This window comes from Oxyura jamaicensis, chromosome Z, assembly GCF_011077185.1.
Source record: "Oxyura jamaicensis isolate SHBP4307 breed ruddy duck chromosome Z, BPBGC_Ojam_1.0, whole genome shotgun sequence".
Taxonomy (NCBI): Eukaryota; Metazoa; Chordata; class Aves; order Anseriformes; family Anatidae; genus Oxyura; species Oxyura jamaicensis.
Genome location: NC_048926.1, coordinates 79,356,481 through 79,376,395, shown reverse-complemented (window position 1 = coordinate 79,376,395; position 19,915 = coordinate 79,356,481). Strand labels below are relative to the sequence as shown.

The 19,915-nt window shown below is 37.1% G+C and overlaps 1 protein-coding gene across 6 annotated transcripts in view; it reads right to left on the bottom strand.

Moving 5' to 3' along the window:
• ADGRV1 (adhesion G protein-coupled receptor V1) overlaps window positions 1-19,915 on the bottom strand; it is a 291,563-nt gene that overhangs the window by 223,521 nt on the left and 48,127 nt on the right. For 4 of the 6 annotated variants that reach the window (XR_004746216.1, XM_035310214.1, XM_035310213.1 and 1 more), the window contains exons 16-27: window positions 19,168-19,291; window positions 18,511-18,777; window positions 14,517-14,643; window positions 13,584-13,801; window positions 11,618-12,361; window positions 9,882-10,255; window positions 7,876-8,052; window positions 4,761-4,941; window positions 3,942-4,144; window positions 3,229-3,358; window positions 1,537-1,617; window positions 24-163 (exon numbers count right to left, since the gene is read on the bottom strand). Coding sequence is in view for 5 of the 6 variants with exons in the window: in XM_035310214.1 (XP_035166105.1) it covers window positions 24-163; window positions 1,537-1,617; window positions 3,229-3,358; window positions 3,942-4,144; window positions 4,761-4,941; window positions 7,876-8,052; window positions 9,882-10,255; window positions 11,618-12,361; window positions 13,584-13,801; window positions 14,517-14,643; window positions 18,511-18,777; window positions 19,168-19,291 (2,766 nt within the window). In the remaining variant the exon portion in view is untranslated. Of the gene's footprint in view, window positions 1-23; window positions 164-1,536; window positions 1,618-3,228; window positions 3,359-3,941; window positions 4,145-4,760; window positions 4,942-7,875; window positions 8,053-9,881; window positions 10,256-11,617; window positions 12,362-13,455; window positions 13,562-13,583; window positions 13,802-14,516; window positions 14,644-18,510; window positions 18,778-19,167; window positions 19,292-19,915 lie in introns of those variants that run through there. The other 2 variants (XM_035310215.1, XM_035310217.1) reach the window with 2 other exon arrangements.

The window sequence follows — 19,915 nt, the reverse complement described above, 5'->3', positions numbered from 1 at the left end:
TACGAGACCCAAAACTTTCTAACCTGCAACGTAATATTGCTATCTCCATCTTCAGGCTCAGTTCCATTTACCGAGAGTGACTCAGTACTGAACTCAAAGACGCCATGAGCATCATCAGAAGCCTCAATAGTCACAATGATGTGGGATGCAATTCCCAAGCTGGCTGTAAGTGCAAGTGCCAAAATGAGTTATTTTTAATACCATCTTTTATTAAATGGAAGAAATCAGCTAAAGAAGTTTATTACAAAAAGCGCACAGAAAAGCGTAACTGGAATATTTCTGCTGTTTTGCATTTTGTGGTTTGTGTTTTTTTTTTTTTCTTTTCTTTTCTTTTCTTTTAAAATGTGTAATAATTATCCACATGGATAAGGAACTCACTTTCAATAATGTGAAGTCCTGGCAGCCCTTCTATGGAACAACACTCCAAAGCAACATATAAAATGCATATATTTTAAGGGAGGATCAGAAATAAAATTACTTGTCTAATTACAGAAAATGAACTAGAATGTAGGGTAGGGGAGAGTTATGTGATAAAACACAGTGTAAGCACTGCAGACAGGACTAAAGCAGCCACTATTTTAACAGAGGCTGGAAGAAAAACAAAGACAAAGCTAGTCCAGGAAATTCTACTACTATCATGATCATCTTGTGTGAGATAATTTGCTGCTTAGAAAGAGAAAGAGCCTGGCATTTAAAAAAAATTCTGGAAACACAGAAGAGGAAACAACACTTCCCAGAAGTTCCCAAAAGTGGTTAAACCACAGACTTACTCTCAGGTTCAAACTGAACTCCTTTGTATTTACAAATAAAACAGAAAATCAGGCTGTCACTGTGGAATAAATTATTTGATTTTGATAATGGATGCTAACACAATATTTTCAGGTCTCTAGGGTTTAATTCAAAATCTGCTATCATTAGCATTTTCCTCTTAGTAGGCGTTTTTGTTTTCATCTTATTTCTGCATATTGTATGCTTTTAATTTTCTCAAGATTAAATTATCTTTGTTTTCTGTATGTTGTGACAAAAACACGGACTTCAAAAAATGAAAAATAATCAAAGCATTCTTTTAGAAAAAGAGCTAACATCACTTTTTATTAAGTGTATTTTTGAGATGCAGAGATCAACGCATAAAGCAAGTGGCAAAAAGAAAGTATCAAAATACACAGTCAGGAAATTTTAAATTACCTTAAATTTAAAAAGTTTCTCTCTTCTTTGCTCTCCAGAAAATTTTACGGTTGTCAAACAAAGCTAATTTTTCAAACTCCTTCTGGAATAACTACATTGTGTTCTATAAAAATAGATCTTTGAAGACAGAGAAGCTGTTATTTTCTGTATTACAGTTAGCGTTGACTGCTGTTGAAATTAAGCCTTTTTTTAAAATGGGAAAGAATGCTTCGACAGAACTCTATGATATATCTAAATGAAGCACCTCAAACCACAAGCAAAATAATACTATGATAAGCCCTGTCAGCAGCGTAATTTATGAGGGATATTACAGTTAGCATAAAGAAATAAAGATTAATCCAAAATGCTTACCATGCTGATGGACAGTTGGAAGGAAGAAATCCATGTTCCCATCACCACTACCACTGCCATCATTTCTAAAGAGCTCAGCAACTTTAAGATGACAGACATACAGATATATACACATATATACATTTATAAATTAGAGCGCAGGCAAAGAGAAATTTAAACAATTCAGGATAACGGGAAAAAAACAGGGAAGCACACTAGGAAGGTATCAACTTTGTTTCTGGAAGTGTACAGGAGTTCTAATAAAGACTGAAAAAGATTTATATATGCCACCTCTTAATTTATGACATTGGAAATAGCAATGGGAGGTCAGAATGAAAGAAAACACATACAAATAGTTTTGTCTTTCCTCTCTTTCCCTCTTTGTGTCCCCTCTTTGTATTTCCCCATTCTCACCCCTAACCGAGGCTTGTCATGGAGGAAGTTGAATTGGAAAAAAAAAAAAAAAAAAAAAAAAAAAAGCAGGGGGAGGGGATAAAGTCCCTCAAGACCCTTATTCTAATATTTTCTCACAAAGTGAAAATGTTGGGAAAATCTGCAGAAAGCTTAACTAATGGGGACTTCATAAGCTTTGTGCTTGTGTTGGAAAGGCCAAAAAGAGGGCTTATTTTAAAAAGGCTATCTAGTTACTGGATTACTAAGGTTAGTTGTAAATTTTCTGTCACAACAATTTGAAAGAGAAAAGTTTGACTCCTTTTAACAAAACAACTATTCAACCAAAAAGACAAAATACGTGAAGAGTCTAAAGACTTTATCAAAAGAATCACTGAGACCATGTTGCACCATAGACACATACAATCGTAGCAGAGAGCTGGATTAATTCCAGAAAATATGATACAACTTCCCAGGAAGGACCACACTTGCAATTTCTGAATTGTTTAAAAAAATAACATCAGTTTTAAAAACAATCAATTTAATGCTGTCAGTGTTTCTACTTTTCCCTCCAGCTAGCTTTACAATCTCCTTTAAAATTTTTCTCAAATGGAAAAAAAAAAAAAAGTCGTAAGGTATTCATGGGGTTATGTGGCAGCACCACTACACTTTGCCGTCCCTTCAGACTGGCCCTTCAAACCAATAATTCTTTCTAGTGTTTGTCTTGTTCTTACAGGCAGTTATCTACGAGCTACCTCTGCAGCTACAGCTCAGCAAAATCCCTATGGCCCTCAACATCCACATCCTATTACTGCTGTAATCCACTTGAACCTATGTATTGCAGTTCCTCTAGTTTCACTCATGTGGAAGAAAAAAAACAAACAAAACAAAACAAACAAAAAAGCACACAACACTTTGACCGTTTAGCCGTAAATATTTTATAAATATTCAATATTTTTGAAATGCAACGTATTGCTAATATATTTTTGCATTATTTTAGTTCTCATTACCAACCATGAAGTTACATAAAGTGAAAAGCAGCAATTGCCTTTAGATGACCTAACAGATGGCAGTAATACACTTTCCCTAATACATGGTAATAATATACTTGCTACCGGATCTGGTTGTTTCCACCAAGGATTAAGAAAAGAACTGAGGAACAGTTCTTCCCTAAGAAAAAAGACAGCTGTGGAGGGGGGATGTAGAGGTGCTTCTTGTTTGTTTTGAGAAAGAACGTAGAAAATAATGCTAAGAAAGACAAGATTTTTATGAATGAGTAGAGGTCATGAAAATACAAATGAGGGAATGATATATGTGCCTTACCTCCTCCCTCTGGGTTCAACAGCTCCACTTTAAATGTTTTTTCTAATTCAGGAATAGTATTATCAGTGATGTTAACAGTAATGTACTTGTATCTTTCTCCTGGCTGAAATTCCAGTGTACCCACAACAGCCTGCAATATAAGAGCTCTTCATATTTCTGTTCAAGTCTAATGTTTTCATCCAAATGAAAAAAAAAGAAACAGAACCTTCTTTTTGTCTTTTTCAGAATATCTACTTTTCCTCAATTAAGCTTTAGAAAAAAATCTTACGAATCTGTTTTACAAAATTAAAAAAGAAAAAAAGAAAAAAAGAAAAAAAAAAAAGACATCTAAATCAACATACTGGTGAGCATCTGCATTCATGTATATTTTTCTTATTTTCCTGCACACGTTATCAAGTTAGCAGATACATGCAGGTAACAAACAACAGCAAAATTCACATATTGCTACACTGAGAACTCTGTTAAGGAAAAAAAAAGTTCAAAACCAGAGGCTTTTGCTAGACATTGCAACTTACTGCAGAGAAAAGAATGGAGAATTCACATAACAAAGTATATTTCTAAGTGAATATTACATATTCATGTGCCACATCACCTTGAAGTCTTTCTGTGAAAGAATCATAGCTGGGCTAGCGCAGTCAAACTGAAGGCTATCTCCATGACAAATAACTCTAAGTAATTCCAAAACAATTATACCACCTTGGCAACTGCCATACCTGATAATCTTTGGGACTGAAAGCTGTGACTGGCATGGTTCTGTATTCCACCAGAACAGTTCCAAGAAGGCCTTGTGCACGAACTACCAGTAATCTGACGTGTCCAACTTCTTCTTTAACAGTAACATGGGGCACAGAAGAGGCTGGAAGAATCATTTTATCACCTGGCTGAGGAGGTGGCCCCACAGAGAACTGGAGTAGACCTGGAAGACAAGAATTACTACTTACATGGCTTTTCATAACAAATTTTAAAGATGATAAACAATTTAAATAAAGTGATTGATAACGTATCTTGTGATGGTTCTGAAATTAAAAACCACTTATACCAGTATACCGTTAAGCCTCAATCACACTATTTCCAGAGACGTGCTGTGTGCCTTACCCTCGCTCACTGATATTCCTGTCAGTCTTGATAAAGGCACAGCACAATAATAAAATCTCTTCCCAAAAGAGCCTCACGGGTCACAGATTTGTGTATTTATTGGTACAAGAAATACGGAGAAATTACTCTCATTTTCAGGAATTCTCATTTGATGAAAAACTTGGACGGGATCAACTACGTGCAGAGCCTTTATTTGCCCTCACAAAGGAATCTTTGCTTGTTTGGTCAGGGAAGATTTGAGGCTTTTTTGTAAAATTATCAAAGAAAAGTAACTCAGCATTCAGTCATGTATATAAACATCAAATTAATTCAAGTTAGATAAAGTGGAATATATGAGATTGCTTCCTCAACTACTACGACCAAGCAAAGTTTTCATCTGACTAGAAAGAACTACACAATAATCTGAAACAAGGCTGTATAATTCTCATCATTGTTACCATATGGGTGGTCACTGGCTTTGATGCTGATATCAGTAGTTTCCTTTTCTGGATCTATACTTGCTCCACTGGTAGGAGTTGAACCTAGTTTCCCATCTCCAGACACTGCAGAGACTAATGTCACACGGAAATATTCATTTAGCTCCGGAATGTCATCATCAATAACATGCAAATTTAACACCTAGAGAAGGACCAAATCATGGAGAAATCAAACTATGCAACATGAAACACTGTGAGTTTTATGAACCTGCCTATCTCACTGAATTCTTTGATTAGTCAGTCAGCTGTATCTGCTGTATAGTTCTGAAAGTAAATTACAATATTTTTGCTCTCCAAATAATTTCAACTAATTTCTATGATAGTATTTTATGCCTAGGATATGCATTCCAAAAACAATGCTTTGAAGCTACTGGAAATGGAAGACATATTTTCTGAATTGTTTCAAACTACATAAATAAGTGATAATAAATACTTGTTTGGTTGGTTTTGTATATCTTCACAAAAGCAGAGTTTAATTTCCATGTACTGAGCATGAAATATCTGATGAATTTTAAAATAATTTAGAAAATATGCTTATAAAGAGACACTACAGTGATTAATCCAATTTAGAGAGCAAATTAATTAAGCTTATTATACCACCTGACAATTTGAATTGCATATCATACCATTTATTAACATAACCTTGCTCTAAACACGCTAATATATTCACTTCAGAAAATTCCACCTTTCTTTATCTTGTGATATGGTGAGACAAACATATAGAAGAAAACATTTATTTCAGTAGCTGATCATCTTTAGAGGCATGGTAATGAGTAGATTACAAATGTCAGTTGAAATTTCCTTAGGACATCCCACCTGAAGAGCAGCTTGCTACCAGTCTGTTTCTTAGAGCCATGCATATTAGCTCCTCTGTATCTATGTGGTAAATTGGAACAGTAAGCTGTGGAGCAAGAGGCTACATCAGCCATTTTCTGCCACTAGATAGGGTAATGTGGGCCTCGTCTATGCTGCCATACTAGAAAAGCTTTGGAAATTTCATTGTATGAAATGCAGTAATATCATTTCACAGAGAAATAAAGCTGAATGAACAAAACTATTATAACATGAACAAACTGCTTTCAGATACCATATGCTTTTGCCAGTCATTACATTATCCAGATTCACAGTTCTAGGGAAGTTACTGGGATCCCTGCAATTGGCTTCAGTGAATTTCAGTCCACATTGACTTCTGCAGCCTGATATAAGTGAAACTGAGGATGGTATTTTCTACTCACAATTCATCCTTTTTATACAAACAATAACAGAAAGCGTATGTTGTTTCTACAGTACTGTGTTTCCGCACCACTTCAAAAAAATCTAACTATTCTGTGCTGTACGTCAGGATTGAATTCACTGAAACAGATTACTTTTATTTTAATTTCTATTTCTAGCACACACTGTTTATCTCTATTACCACAGAATCTTAAACATAGGACAGCCCATGTTGGAAGGGACCAAGTTCAGTGTTTCATGGGAAAAAAAAAAAAAAAAAAAAAAAAAAAAAGGAAAGAAAAAAAAAGAAATAATCCAGCACCATGTTCAATTGCATCTTAAACACCCCCGGGTGATGGGAATTCTACCACAGAACCACAGATTGGTTTGGGCTGGAAGGGACCTTAAAGCCCACGCAGTGCCACCCCCTGCCATGGGCAGGGACACCTCCCACCAGCCCAGGCTGCCCCCAGCCCCATCCAGCCTGGCCTTGGGCACTGCCAGGGATGGGGCAGCCACAGCTCCTCGGGGCAGCCTGGGCCTGGGCCTCACCACCCTTTGAGGGAAGAATTTCCTCCTCATATCTAATCCCCTCCCTCGCCCTGCTGCCCAAGCTGCTGTTGGTGCAGCCCAGGCTACAGGTGGCTTTCTGGGCTGCCAGCACACATTGCTGGCTCAGGTCGAGCTTCTCATCAACCACCACTTCCAGGTCCTTCACCCCAGGGCTGCTCTCAATGCTTTCTCTGCCCAGCCTGTGTTTGAGCTTGGGATTGGCCTAGCCCAGATGCTGAGGTCGGGACAACCCGACCCTGTCCCTAAGAAAGTTGTTCCAGTAGTTGTAAAAAATTTCAAGACAAAACCTCTCTCAGTCTATCTTTGTATCGTTTGCCCTCTGTCTTCTCCTGTGGTCCTTGAGAAGAGAGAGCCTCTGTCAACTCTGGAGCTGCCCTTTAGGTACTGTAATAATGGGATCAAAGTCCCCTTCCTTTGGGCCTCCAGTCTGCCCACATCATTTTTTAACTGTGGGCCTCTGTAGCTTTGAATTCCTACTCTTCAGTTATCCTGGTATTTCCTTTTTTTTTTTTTTTTTAACTCCTCTAATTCAGATAAGGAATTTCATAAAACTTTTAGAAAGCTTTCTCAGAAGCAGCTGAAGCTTCCTTTACGCATCAGTTCTCTTTCTCTCCCCCAACTCAGACATTCTGATTACCAATTTCAGGTGTCTCTAAGGCCAGAATATTGAATAATTTCCTTATGTTCCAGTTGCTTGAACACTTTATGCAGAGGAATAGATGGAAGCAGACAGAAATCATTTCAGGGAGACTCAAAACAGCTATTGTTACAAGAACACCTTTAATCTCCTGTTTCTGATTTTGAATTTAAAAGGAGACAGAACCTGGACAGCTTTGAGTGCAAGAACAGCGATGAGTCTTACTGTTGTCTATTTACTTGTTGTGGATATAAATTTGAGTTACAACACTCAGATCAAACCTGATCATTTTCCAATTTCGACAGTACGTGGACTGTCTACACTTTTTAAAGCATATGTACACATACACATAAATACAATCAATATTTTTTATGCATATACACATATATACTTAAGTATATACACGTATATACTTTTGAACTGCGGTATACACAGAGCTACAAATAACACTTCCTTCTTGTCAGGGATGAAAAAAAAAAAAGAAAGAAAGAAAATATATATATAACAAAAAAATAACAAAACAAAAAAATATAAAACAAAAGCATGTGAAATAAACACTCTTTAGTACGAAAAACTGCCAAGCACCGTCAGAAGGTATTTTCCAGGAGGTTTGTAAAGGACAGGATGAATAATTAATAGGAAGGTAGGGTTTACCTCTGATCTCTGCCAAGGAAGGAATGTGATAGTGCCACTGCTATTAGAAAAATCGGTAACAGAGTAATTAATGCCAGTGGAATCAACCTGTGAGATAATGTACTTTATATACACATAGTCTAGGGCTCCCCTTGTACGCTCCACAACACAAGATATAGTGGAACCTTCATCAGCAGTCTGGAAGAAAGCAAAAATTTGAAACGTTTATTAATGTCAAAGTAACCCAAGACAATTTCATTAAATAACATGAAAATATTTAATGTGAGACAAATGTTCAAGTAAAAAATTGCTGTCATGTTACTTTCAGCTCTTTTGGAGTGTTAGGAAGCTGAAACTGACCTTGATGCCAATCAGAACAATCCTAGCGGAATTTGCAGCAGAGTCTGATGCCTCCCTGAGGACTATTAAGGTAACAAATAACAATACACTGCAGTTTGTCCTGGACACAACGCCTTTCCTAAAACCATGTGTCAGTGACAGAATCAATATGCTTGAAATGTACCTGTCAAAAGCAACTGAAACTATTGCTTTATATTAATGTCCATATTGTAATTTTCCTTAGCAATATTTTAAAGAAAGATTTCGATTGGCACTTCCCGTAACCAGACACACTGTGGATAGAAATAAACATCATCATTCAGAAAAACAGATTTTTCTGTTCTACAGTCCTCCTTGCAATTCTGTATCTTCACAGATAACATGACTTCTGCAGCAACAACTTCACATCTCTGGAACTAAACTTGACTTGGTACTGACCTTCTATTTTAGAAAATAATGTTCATAAGATTAACATAGAAAATAATTCTATCTGAAAGTTACTGAAAAGGTTAAAGCTATCTTATGCATTAGATAAATTTCAGGGCTGCTTTGTAATACTGCGTGTGAGTTCAGCTGCCTAGCAGACAGATACGCACAGTTAAAGTACTGGTAAAAAAAAATGCTGTGTGGTAAAAAAACGCGACGAGCTCTAATACTTCCCTGGTGAAATGGACATAAGATAGGTGCAAAACAATTAACATGCCATATAAATTTTTAATTTCTCTTCATGGCTGGCTGATGATCTGTGGCATCACAGCATATCAGAGGCACTTGAACCTGAAGGAATCTATTATCATGGCATATGGTAGGCACATATAAAGCAAACTGAACCAAACTGAAAACCACTATCACTCAGGCAAGATAGTTATTTTAAAAACATCCCAAGCACTTTGATTTAAAATATATGTAATTAAAGGTCATACGAGTTCCCAAATGAAAACTACATTATTTTTTCCCACAAAATAATCCAATACCAATAGAGATGGCTATCATGTTATTCCCCCTTATAATTGATTAAAGAAGTAAAGAATGATTTATGTTTATTTCAAGCCTCCTCAAAAGTAGCAAGTTTAGACTCTGGATATAGAATGGATACCACTGAAAAAAAATTTCATCTGTTAAAACTAAAACAATGAAAAAACAACACTACTAAATCAACCAGTTGACATCAAACATATGCAAATTATAACTTAGTTTATGACAGCAAAGGAAGGTGGAAAAATCCATAACACTTTGTCATTGCATGATCTCTAGTAAAATTATCTCAAACACATAATTTGACACAGAAAACTATAATAAAAATCTTTGCAGTAATGCATTCTCAAAAAAAAAAAAAAAAAAAATTAAATCTTACATTTTAACTGGTAACTCAGTCTCAAATGTAACAGAAGTGAAGGTAAAATATTCTTCTAGTAAAAAAAATTAAGCCTTAGTCTTCAGCTTAAATAGTAATCTATATTTTTTTAACAAAACCATTTTTTTCTTTAGTTTTTTAAAATTATATAGTAAACCCCAGTGGAACTGAGGTTGTATTAACAGAACATATGCATCTCCAAATCCTAGGAAAACTTTGCTTAACCACAAAAGCAAACACTGCAACATCAAGGCTTTGTTCAGGTCACTTGGTCCTGCCATTTAGCTTTCTGTGCCTGAAATGTCACCTACAATTTCCATTATGACCATCTTACCTCAGGGATACATGCTCCAGTGAAGCCAAATAAACCATTAGCATTATCACTTTTCTGTATTCTTAATCTTGCTGTGGTGTTTTCTTGTGAAATTCGAGCTCCACCACGCACAGAAATGAGCTTTAGTATGAATAATTCTTCTCCTTCTTCCTCTTTGTCATCCTTCGCAGACACAATGAATGATTTATTGGTCTCTCCTTGCCGATACTCCAAATACCCAGAGACAGGGTGGACATCACTTTTTGCAGGAGTTGCATGAAGTTCATAGATCTCTGCTCGTGTCAGCTTACGCTCATAAAGCCTTACATCCTGCATTAACCCTCTGTACCTACTGCTGCCGTTGATTCCTGCTCCAATTCTTACTATTCCTGGACCTGGGAAGGAAATTATAATTTTTTCTTATGTTACTGTATTTATATGAACTAGTCAACAACTGACTACCTGTTTTTCTTAAAAACCAATGCTAAACTGTTCATTGTCCCTCGATTAGGAATCATATTCATCTTGAGATCCAAAATCAGGAGGTTCCTTGAGTCTCATCTCAATGTTACAGGTAAGTCCTCACAGGCCAACCAATTCCATCCTATGCTGTCCAAGTTTTTCATCCTATTAGTTCTAGCAGCACATTATCATCATCCCTCATTTTTGTAAGTTTTAGAGACTTGAGGCTCCCTCTTTCCTCCATAGATCATCAGAGCAGAACAGCAACCCCTTTTAGCCCTTGTTTTGCTGAACCAATCCTAGTTTGGTTCCCTCTGCTAGGGTAGCTGATCCATTCTCATGATACTCATGATTACTGCATTGATCCTTATGGACATCCATGTCATCTACCGCACTGTAATTCCATGCAAATTCCAAACTCTTTTTTACAACAGCATTTATATTTTTCTGTCTCCAACTTATAGGATCACAGCTGCCTAATAGTCATTCCTACTCTATCCTATTCTGTGCCATGCTATGCTATTCTCTTGTGCTAAAACACACACATCAGCTGTTTTCAGTGGCTTTTCAGAAAATGAAAGAAAACAAATAAACAAAAAAGCTGTGCTCTTCAGTGTATTGTCATACATACAACACTGAGTGGCAGTTCTAGAGATGAGCAACCAAAGGAACTGATAAAAGTCCCAGGGCACAAAGCAGAGGATGCTAAGAAAAACTGGGCCACTATGCACGCCACTGTCTGTTACCCAACGTTCAATGGAGAGAGGTGACATACTTGCCTTAGTATTGTATTATCCCCAGACAGAGCATGTGCCATCTCCACTAATAAAGAAAATTTACAGCAGAGACATATATTTTTGTAATAAAAGCGTTATTGCATTTCACCTATATTTGTTCCAGAAACCAAGGGAAAAACAAACAAACAAAAAACTTTCTCTGCTCAGCTACAGTACTGCAAGTGTGATGGAAATTACTAATTGCAGAACTATAATTCTTTTTACAAATAGCAAAATTGATTTCTTAAACTTCAACCTGGAATTTTAAAAGCAGAAATAAAATAGTACACCATACAATTAATAGTCCTCTATTCTCACTCAACATTGCAGCTGTTTGAATTTTTTAGAACTTTCACACAAAATTTCCATAGGCTTTCTGAAAATCCTCAAAGAATTCTTATTCATTCCTTTAAATTAACTTAACAGATATAATAATTTCAGTGTATTGCTTCCACCTTTGAAATGGCTAGACTATGCATTTCAGAGCTTTATATATGAAGAACAGTAGTGAAGGCTCACCATCAAGAATCGCTTCTCCTTTTAGACTCTTCATTCCTCCCAGAACTAGAACTCCATCAATGTAAAATTCAATTATACTTTCATCCAGAGTAATCAGAAGGTGAAGCCAAGTATTCTCATCCAGGTATTTCATGACTGATGTTTTAGCCATGTATGTCATATTGGACCCTAATGCTGTATAATGAAGCACTACAGAAACATGAGAATCATTTGTCTGAATTTTCACACCATAATATAATGTCCCGTTATCGTTATCCTTTTCAACTATATAGCCATCTGTACTGACAGTAGGAATTAACCATGCTGAAAATGTAAAATTGGTCACTGCATTATTTCCATTGTATGGGTATTCAGGACCAATAATGCCAAATGCATCCTCTTTTCCACTGAAATACAGAGCGTCTGTTCCACTGTGATGACGCCTCATGTGGGGCTGTGATTGTACTGAGCTTGGGAACGATCCAAGCAACAAGAAATCTACCATTGATGGCAGTCCAGCTTGGAAGGTACTAGACAATATTTCCCAACCTAGTCGGACAACACCAAAGGTGCCTTGCTGTCTCCAGATGGTGAAGTCCGTAATATAGGAAAGGTCATCTTCAGAAAGAGTATCTTCCACTATCTCTCTCTCCTGGCTCTCTGGATCTATAACAAACACTCCGAAAGGGTCATCATTGAAAGGGATCATGACAGTTACAGTAAGATTGGTTTCAGATAACTGACCACCGGGACCAGGAGATCCACCTATGTAATAGAAGTAAAAGTTAATGATTAAACAACATGCTCAGAAAAAAGTTTCAAAGTACTTTTTTTTTCTTTAATAAAACAAGTTTCTAAAAATACTCAAATCCTCCTTTAAGATCCTCTGGATTTACAGCAAATTATCTAACTTGAAAATTACATAGTTTTATTGTATTATTCTTAAAACACTATGCTGATGTAATTTAAGTAGAAAACAAACCCACGTGCTATTTTTCAGCTGCAAAACACATAGATGCCTTTCAGGTAAAACATGACAAGACAAGGTCCATCTTTTCTTAATTAGCCAATGAGGTAGGTTTCCTTTGATTTGTTTGATAAGCATGAGGGCCAAATTCAGTTCTTGTATTACTCTAAGACTTAGAGGAATACAGAATGGCAAAATCTTGCCTGTTGCCCCTGATACAGAAGTACATACACCTTACAAAAACAGTAACCAGTTGTGTATTAAAACTGCTGCCCAGTCCTGCTGTTAGTCATCTATCTTTGCACAGTAAGAATTCATGATATTAAAATCATCTTGTGAATGCAGAATCTGTGTGTTCAAAGTGTACAGTGATCTACCTATTATAAGCAGGAAATCTTTTTTACAACCATATGGACTTCACTTACAGGAAAGGCCAACACACGTTTTCATTTGCATCAGGGCACAGAAGACCATGAATAGTACTAAAGTGGAATTAATACAGATTAGGAAATGTGTCCAGTAGCAATTTAAAGTTGTAATTTAAGTCATGTGAAGTGGTAACTACAAGTATTTTACCTCCTCTAGGGAAACAAACAAACAAAAAAGCAACCTCTATTATGGTAGACACACATAACCTTTAATGCCTTTGTTATTTCTTTGTTAGTATCGTTGTTTTACATTTTGTGGATGGAGATCTATGTATCTGTAATTCAAATCTCTTGGTTTTTGAAATGAAACTTCTGAACTTTAAGAAATTTAATTTCAAAAACTAAGAGACTTCCCTTTTAAAGTTCAGATCACCAAAATGTGTTCAACAGTAATTCGGAAACTGAGTAACTCTCTCTATATATGGAAATCAAGATTAAATGAAAAATAAAACCTAAAACCTTACCAGAAAAGCATAGGATATCAAGACATGATTCAAAGCAATGCTCTTTCCAGTGCTGGTTTCTTTTTGTTTGATTAAACATAACTCTTTTCTACCAGATATGAAGGAAATGGTGGTATGGAAGACAATACCTGAAGCATTCACCAACTTTAGAATGTAAAATTCATTGAATTCAGGAATTCTATCTGAAATGGCACGTAGTGTTATTGGCTTCGATCTTTCACCATCCATGAAGCACACAGTCCCATAGGTTTCATAGAATTCTTCTCCTGGCCTCAGTGCAGAGTTATTATCAAACAACTGCCAGGTCAAAGAAACATTGCCAAAGTGTCCTCTGTGTCTCAAAATCCTGTTCAGTGATACACAAAGAATGAGAGTCCTGGCAGGACTCTTTTCTCAAGAGTATTCATTTTTCAGATGTATTAACACAAGCCTAAAGAACTAATTCACAGCCGTAAGCATCTGTTTCAAGGCTTTAAAACAAACAAACAAACAAAAAAAGGATGATTTTTTAAATGCAAGAAGAACCTCTTGTGACCAAGGTTTCTTAATGAAAAATCATTTTTTCATCCAATTAAAATCCCATAGTAAATTTATGAAATGAATGTAACACGGTGAGATGCCGAGTGCATTCAATTTTTAACCTTGCTCATTCTTGAATATATCATGGTGGCACAAAGGAAAATACTGTCAAAGGTCAGACTAATGAAGAGTGTCACATCTGAACTTTAAGTATAGATTTCAATCTGTAATTAACAGATAAAATAAAAAAAATACAAAAACAGAAGAAATAATACAGTAGTTAGCAGCTGAAAATTTCAAAGATGGGTACAAAAAGCCACCTACTGCCACACAGTCTTATTTAGCTATTTGTTGAGTGTTTTTTGATTTTTTTTATTTTTTTCTGTCAAATCATTTAATCCAAAATTTTGTAAATCTATTTTTCTATAGTGCACTTCTATCAATGCACGCTCGTGCATTGAATTTAATCAAAGTGCTCTTTATAAAGTACCACATACACCAGATCCAAAAGAGTGCAAAGATATTCTTTAAAAGTTACTTACCAAAAAATGTTACTTTTGCCTTCTTCAACTGGCTTCTCTAAAGGTTCCAAAGAGAAAATTCCATTAGGATCATCATTTGCTTCAATAATAACTGTTGCCATTCCAGCCTTAAAGATAACTGTATCCCCTAAAAAAGAGGGCAATTATTTTTATTAAAATTGGAATCAGAAACGTAGGTAACTCTAAATCAAATTATGTTTTCTACTCACTCCAATTGCTTTTATACAAAGAAAAGGACAATTATAAAAGTCGGTGAAAAACAGTATTTGAGGAATTCAGCAGCAGGAAACTCAGAGTAGAAGTATTTAAGTAGTGTACCATCCAGAGAGCAAGGCATAAGATTTTCAGGAAAAATGACATGAACTGAGAAGATGCTATTCTTACTACACAGTATCCTTGCATTCAGTTGTTATGTGAGGTAACATTTTCTGTTTGATCATCTGGACAAGTCAAAAGAATAAGATATTCAGAGGTACAGAATAAAAGAGTAAGGTATTCAGAAACCACAGACCTTCTTTAGACGTAGAAGAAAAGTATTGCATTTAAACTAAATACAAGCTATGAGCAATAAGAGTGTATTCACACCCATATCAAAGAATATCTGAAAGGAAGAAACATGAGATTCTTATGAAGTAGATGGGAAGCTAGGAGGATTTCAGTGTGCGTGTTAGGTAAATATTAAGGGATGTTAATTCTAACTCCATTCCATTGTCCATAGATGAGCATAATGTTTCCACACCCACCCCATTTTTTGTCTTCTTTGAAAGAGTCAGACTACATTTTGTTCCACGTTAAACAATGTGCTTGTTCCTTTAACTTCATATACCTCTATTTGCATTTTCTCTCAGGAACAACAGTCCCAACGAAATTTTCAGAACAGTCAAGGTCACTCAATGTAACCAATCATAGGAAGAAAACCAACTTTTGCTTTCAGGAATATGTATAGAAATATTCTGTATTCTTAGTGATTCTAGAATGGCTGTAAAACGATAGGATGCTCATTTTAGAGGAAAAGGGAGATTACGGATACCCATTCCCCATGTGCTAGGAGTAAAGCCATGATGTGTTCCCAATGGGGTAGTATTGGGAGCTACCAGTAGATCCTGAAGAAAGTTATTAAAGTAGAAAGAGACCACAAAAGAGAAAACCTGTGAAGGAAGAAGAATGGTTTTGTCTAATCCTTTCCCTAGTCTGATATTTTATGAGAGACCTGGGTACTACAGTGAATACCAGCCAACCTTGGGAAATAGCGTAGCTGCCTTATACTCAAATTACTGCTTTCCCTGTCAACCTCTGGCTGCCTGCTACCAATGTTCAGGGAAGGATTCAACTCAAGATCAATGCTGACGTGTGAGCAACTCTCAGGCCAGCCACAGGGTGTCCGCTGTAGCGTGACCTCAATCACTTTCGTCTTCTCGACTGCTAAAGACTAAGACCATCAGAGACTGTAATGAGAACTAAGATGCTTAGCGTGCTTATAGATGAAGAAATCTAATTTTAGGTTTCCTAATCTTGAATCGAATCCCTGGTAGGTATTTTACTTTGAGAACCTGTCACACAACCTGAAGGTATAGTCTGATGGTTAATTGCCATCATCTTTCTTTCCTTTATTAAATTACAGTCCCTCAAGTTTTGATGGCTGATTCAATACAGCTTTGCTTTGCATTGCAAAGATTTGCAGCAGATTCAGAGCCTGCTATTACCTCTCAACTACAGAACAGTAAAAAATGAAGGGCAGTAAATTAAAATTTGCTAACACAATTGCAAATGACTCTCCCACAACACAATGAGTTTTGTTGGAGCTAGGTGTGGGGAAGGTCTTTATTAAACACTTAGGGCTGTGGAAAAATTATGTATTTCTTATACTTCACTTTTATTTTCTCATGCATATTACATAACAGTGATAATCTATTCCAAAAGATACGTATTTCAAAAACGTGAGGAATGGGCTGAATAATTTTGGTCATTCCTTGTTAAGTGTAAACTTTGAAAAACAGATAAATAAATAAAAATACAATGCTATTTCTAAGGTAATAAATACTTTTTTTCAGAGGTGGTTCCCTGGGTAAGTTGTGTCATATATTTTTTCTGCAAATTAAGCCTTTTAAAACTATAGTCTCAGAGTGAAAAAAATGTATGCATACTTTTCACTATCACAAAAATAAAACAGAGCAATTACATACCCTTCCTCCAAAATATGGCAGTTCTGTTTCACACAGAATCACACAGAATTTCTAGGTTGGAAGAGACCTCAAGATCATCAAGTCCAACCTCTAACCTAACACTAACAGTCCCCACTAAACCATATCCCTAAGCTCTACATCTAAACGTCTTTTGAAGACTTCCAGGGATGGTGACTCCACCACCTCCCTGGGCAGCCTGTTCCAATGCCTCACAACCCTTTCAGTAAAGAAGCTCTTCCTAACATCTGACCTAAAACTCCCCTGGCGCAACTTTAGCCCATTCCCCCTCGTCCTGTCACCAGGCACGTGGGAGAACAGGCCAACCCCCACCTCTCTACAGCCTCCTTTAAGGTATCTGTAGAGAGCGATAAGGTCGCCCCTGAGCCTCCTCTTCTCCAGGCTGAACAAGCCCAGCTCCCTCAGCCGCTCCTCGTAGGACTTGTTCTCCAGGCCCCTCACCAGCTTCGTCGCCCTTCTTTGGACCCGCTCAAGCACCTCCATGTCCTTCTTGTAGCGAGGGGCCCAAAACTGAACACAGTACTCGAGGTGCGGCCTCACCAGAGCCGAGTACAGGGGGACGATCACCTCCCTAGCCCTGCTGGTCACACTATTTCTGATACAAGCCAGGATGCCGTTGGCCTTCTTGGCCACCTGAGCACACTGCTGGCTCATATTCAGCCGACTGTCCACTATCACTCCCAGGTCCTTCTCCGCCTGGCAGCTCTCCAACCACTCATCTCCCAGCCTGTAGCTCTGCTTGGGATTATTACGCCCCAGGTGCAGGACCCGGCACTTGGCCTTGTTAAACTTCATGCAGTTGACCCCAGCCCATCGGTGCAGCCTATCCAGATCCTCCTGCAGAGCCTTCCTACCCTCGAGCAGATCGACACTCGCACCTAACTTGGTGTCATCTGCAAACTTACTGAGGGTGCACTCAATGCCCTCGTCCAGATCATTGATGAAGATGTTAAAGAGGACCGGCCCCAGCACCGAGCCCTGGGGGACGCCACTAGTGACTGGCCTCCAACTGGATTTGACTCCATTTACCACAACTCTCTGGGCCCGGCTATCCAGCCAGTTTCTAACCCAACGAAGCGTGCGCCAGTCCAAGCCAAGAGCAGCCAGTTTCTTGAGGAGAATGCTGTGGGAAACGGTGTCAAAAGCCTTGCTGAAGTCAAGGTAGACCACATCCACAGCCTTTCCCTCGTCCACCCAGCGCGACACTTTGTCATAGAAGGAGATCAGGTTCGTCAAGCAGGACCTGCCTTCCATAAACCCATGCTGACTGGGCCTGATCGCCTGCTTGCCCTTCAAGTGCCGCATGATGACTCCCAAGAGGATCTGCTCCATGAGCTTCCCTGGTACTGAGGTCAAACTGACAGGCCTGTAGTTCCCCGGGTCAGCCCTCTGGCCCTTCTTGTAGATGGGCGTCACATTCGCTAGCCGCCAGTCAGTTTGTTTTTACAAAAGTCATGTAATTTGTAATACACACTGGAGCATGAAAAAAATAACTAAAAGAATACCTCTTTCCCTAAGACTGTTGGGTAGTAAGTTTTTTGTTTGTTTGTTTGTTTGTTTTTGTTTTTTTTTTCAGGCAAGGTATCAACTGTATCATCTGATTTTTGCTTCCAATAAAATAATTAAGGATGAAAATTCAAACACACTGTCTACATTTATTGTATAAAAATTTTGAAGCAAACATTATTCATATAATTCTTGGCATTTAAATATTGCTTTATGATAAGACCAAGATCCTAAGAAATTGCCACCAAATTTTTATTTATTTATTTTTTAAAAAAAGGAAGACTTACCTGTAGAATTGAAAAGGATAATATAAAATGTTTCATCAGTTTCAGGGGTATCATCGTCATTGATATACACAGATAAATTCTGCTCTCTTTCTCCAACATCAAACAAAATGACACTGTTCCTTCCACTGGGGACAAAGTCTCCCTCTTCAGCTGTTGCATCTCCATTAACAGCAATATACTGGACAACAACAGCGACATCAGCAGATCCATTCCTTAGGACTGTAAAGTTTGCAACACTTCCTTCTTGAACACTAACTGTCACAGGTTCTGAAAATACAAAAGCAACGAATCTGCCTGAGGTCAAGCCTGAATTATTTGCATTTACTTTATTTTCTTAATTCTCTCTAGCAGGATCTTCCTCTTCAATGAAACAATAAGATGTATGTGATAAAGGTAATGAAATAATTAAGTTACAAGAGAATATTTTGTACCTTGCCTCCTAACTGATCTCAACATCAACAAAGAGAAAAATGACACACACAAAAAAATGGGAAGGTTCTGAAGGAAACAAATATAAATTAAATACACACACAAAAATGTTTGGGGAACTTTTGCACTTGCTCTTTTGGGACTAGGATTTCTCAATGATCTGGTTTGTGAAAAAAATCCATTTTAGGTAGTGTATGTATTCCACATTTATAAACAATAATATCTAACCTGCAAAATAAATGGGATCATCATTCTTTGCTATTTGTAAAATTGCAGTGGTTACATTGCCCAGCCTGGCTCCACCGGTAGCATTGAATAAACTGATGGTGAATACTTCCTCCTCTTCAGGTACCTGGAAGTATTAAGACATTAATTTCTAGCATACAAAACACTGAAGAATTTAAAATGAAAAGTTAGGGGGATTAATAAACCAGAGATTTCTGAGCGTTGTTTTTATTTGTCAGTCCTTATGTGTTTCGAGAGGGATGACAGTTCATACATTTATACAGAAATTATCATCTATCTACTGTCTTTGTAAATAAGTCCCTTCCTCTTTATGTTGTACAGATGACCTAAAAGTTACCTTCCAGTTTCATGTTTCTGATACATTTAGTTTTTTTTACAGCTTTATTTATTTATCATTAGGTGTAATCTTTCTTAAATCACTTCCAATTTATCAGCATATAGGATTAGGATTGAAATTAGGATTCCGGTTATCAAGATACTAGTTTCAGTCAAATAAACTTTCCTATAACTTTACCACAGTACAATTACTCTCAGCTCCTAACTTTTTTTTTCAGAGGTATGCACAGCTTCTGAAATTTGTCTATGCTTTGCTGAAGTTTTCTCAGTTCTACCCAAGTATTTTGATATTTCCTACAAGTTATTAGGCTCTTGAGAAACACACATTCCTTTTTTCTCCTTATATTCTGACGTTTTTGTACTTACTCTTTGTCCCATATTCTCACCCCAAAAC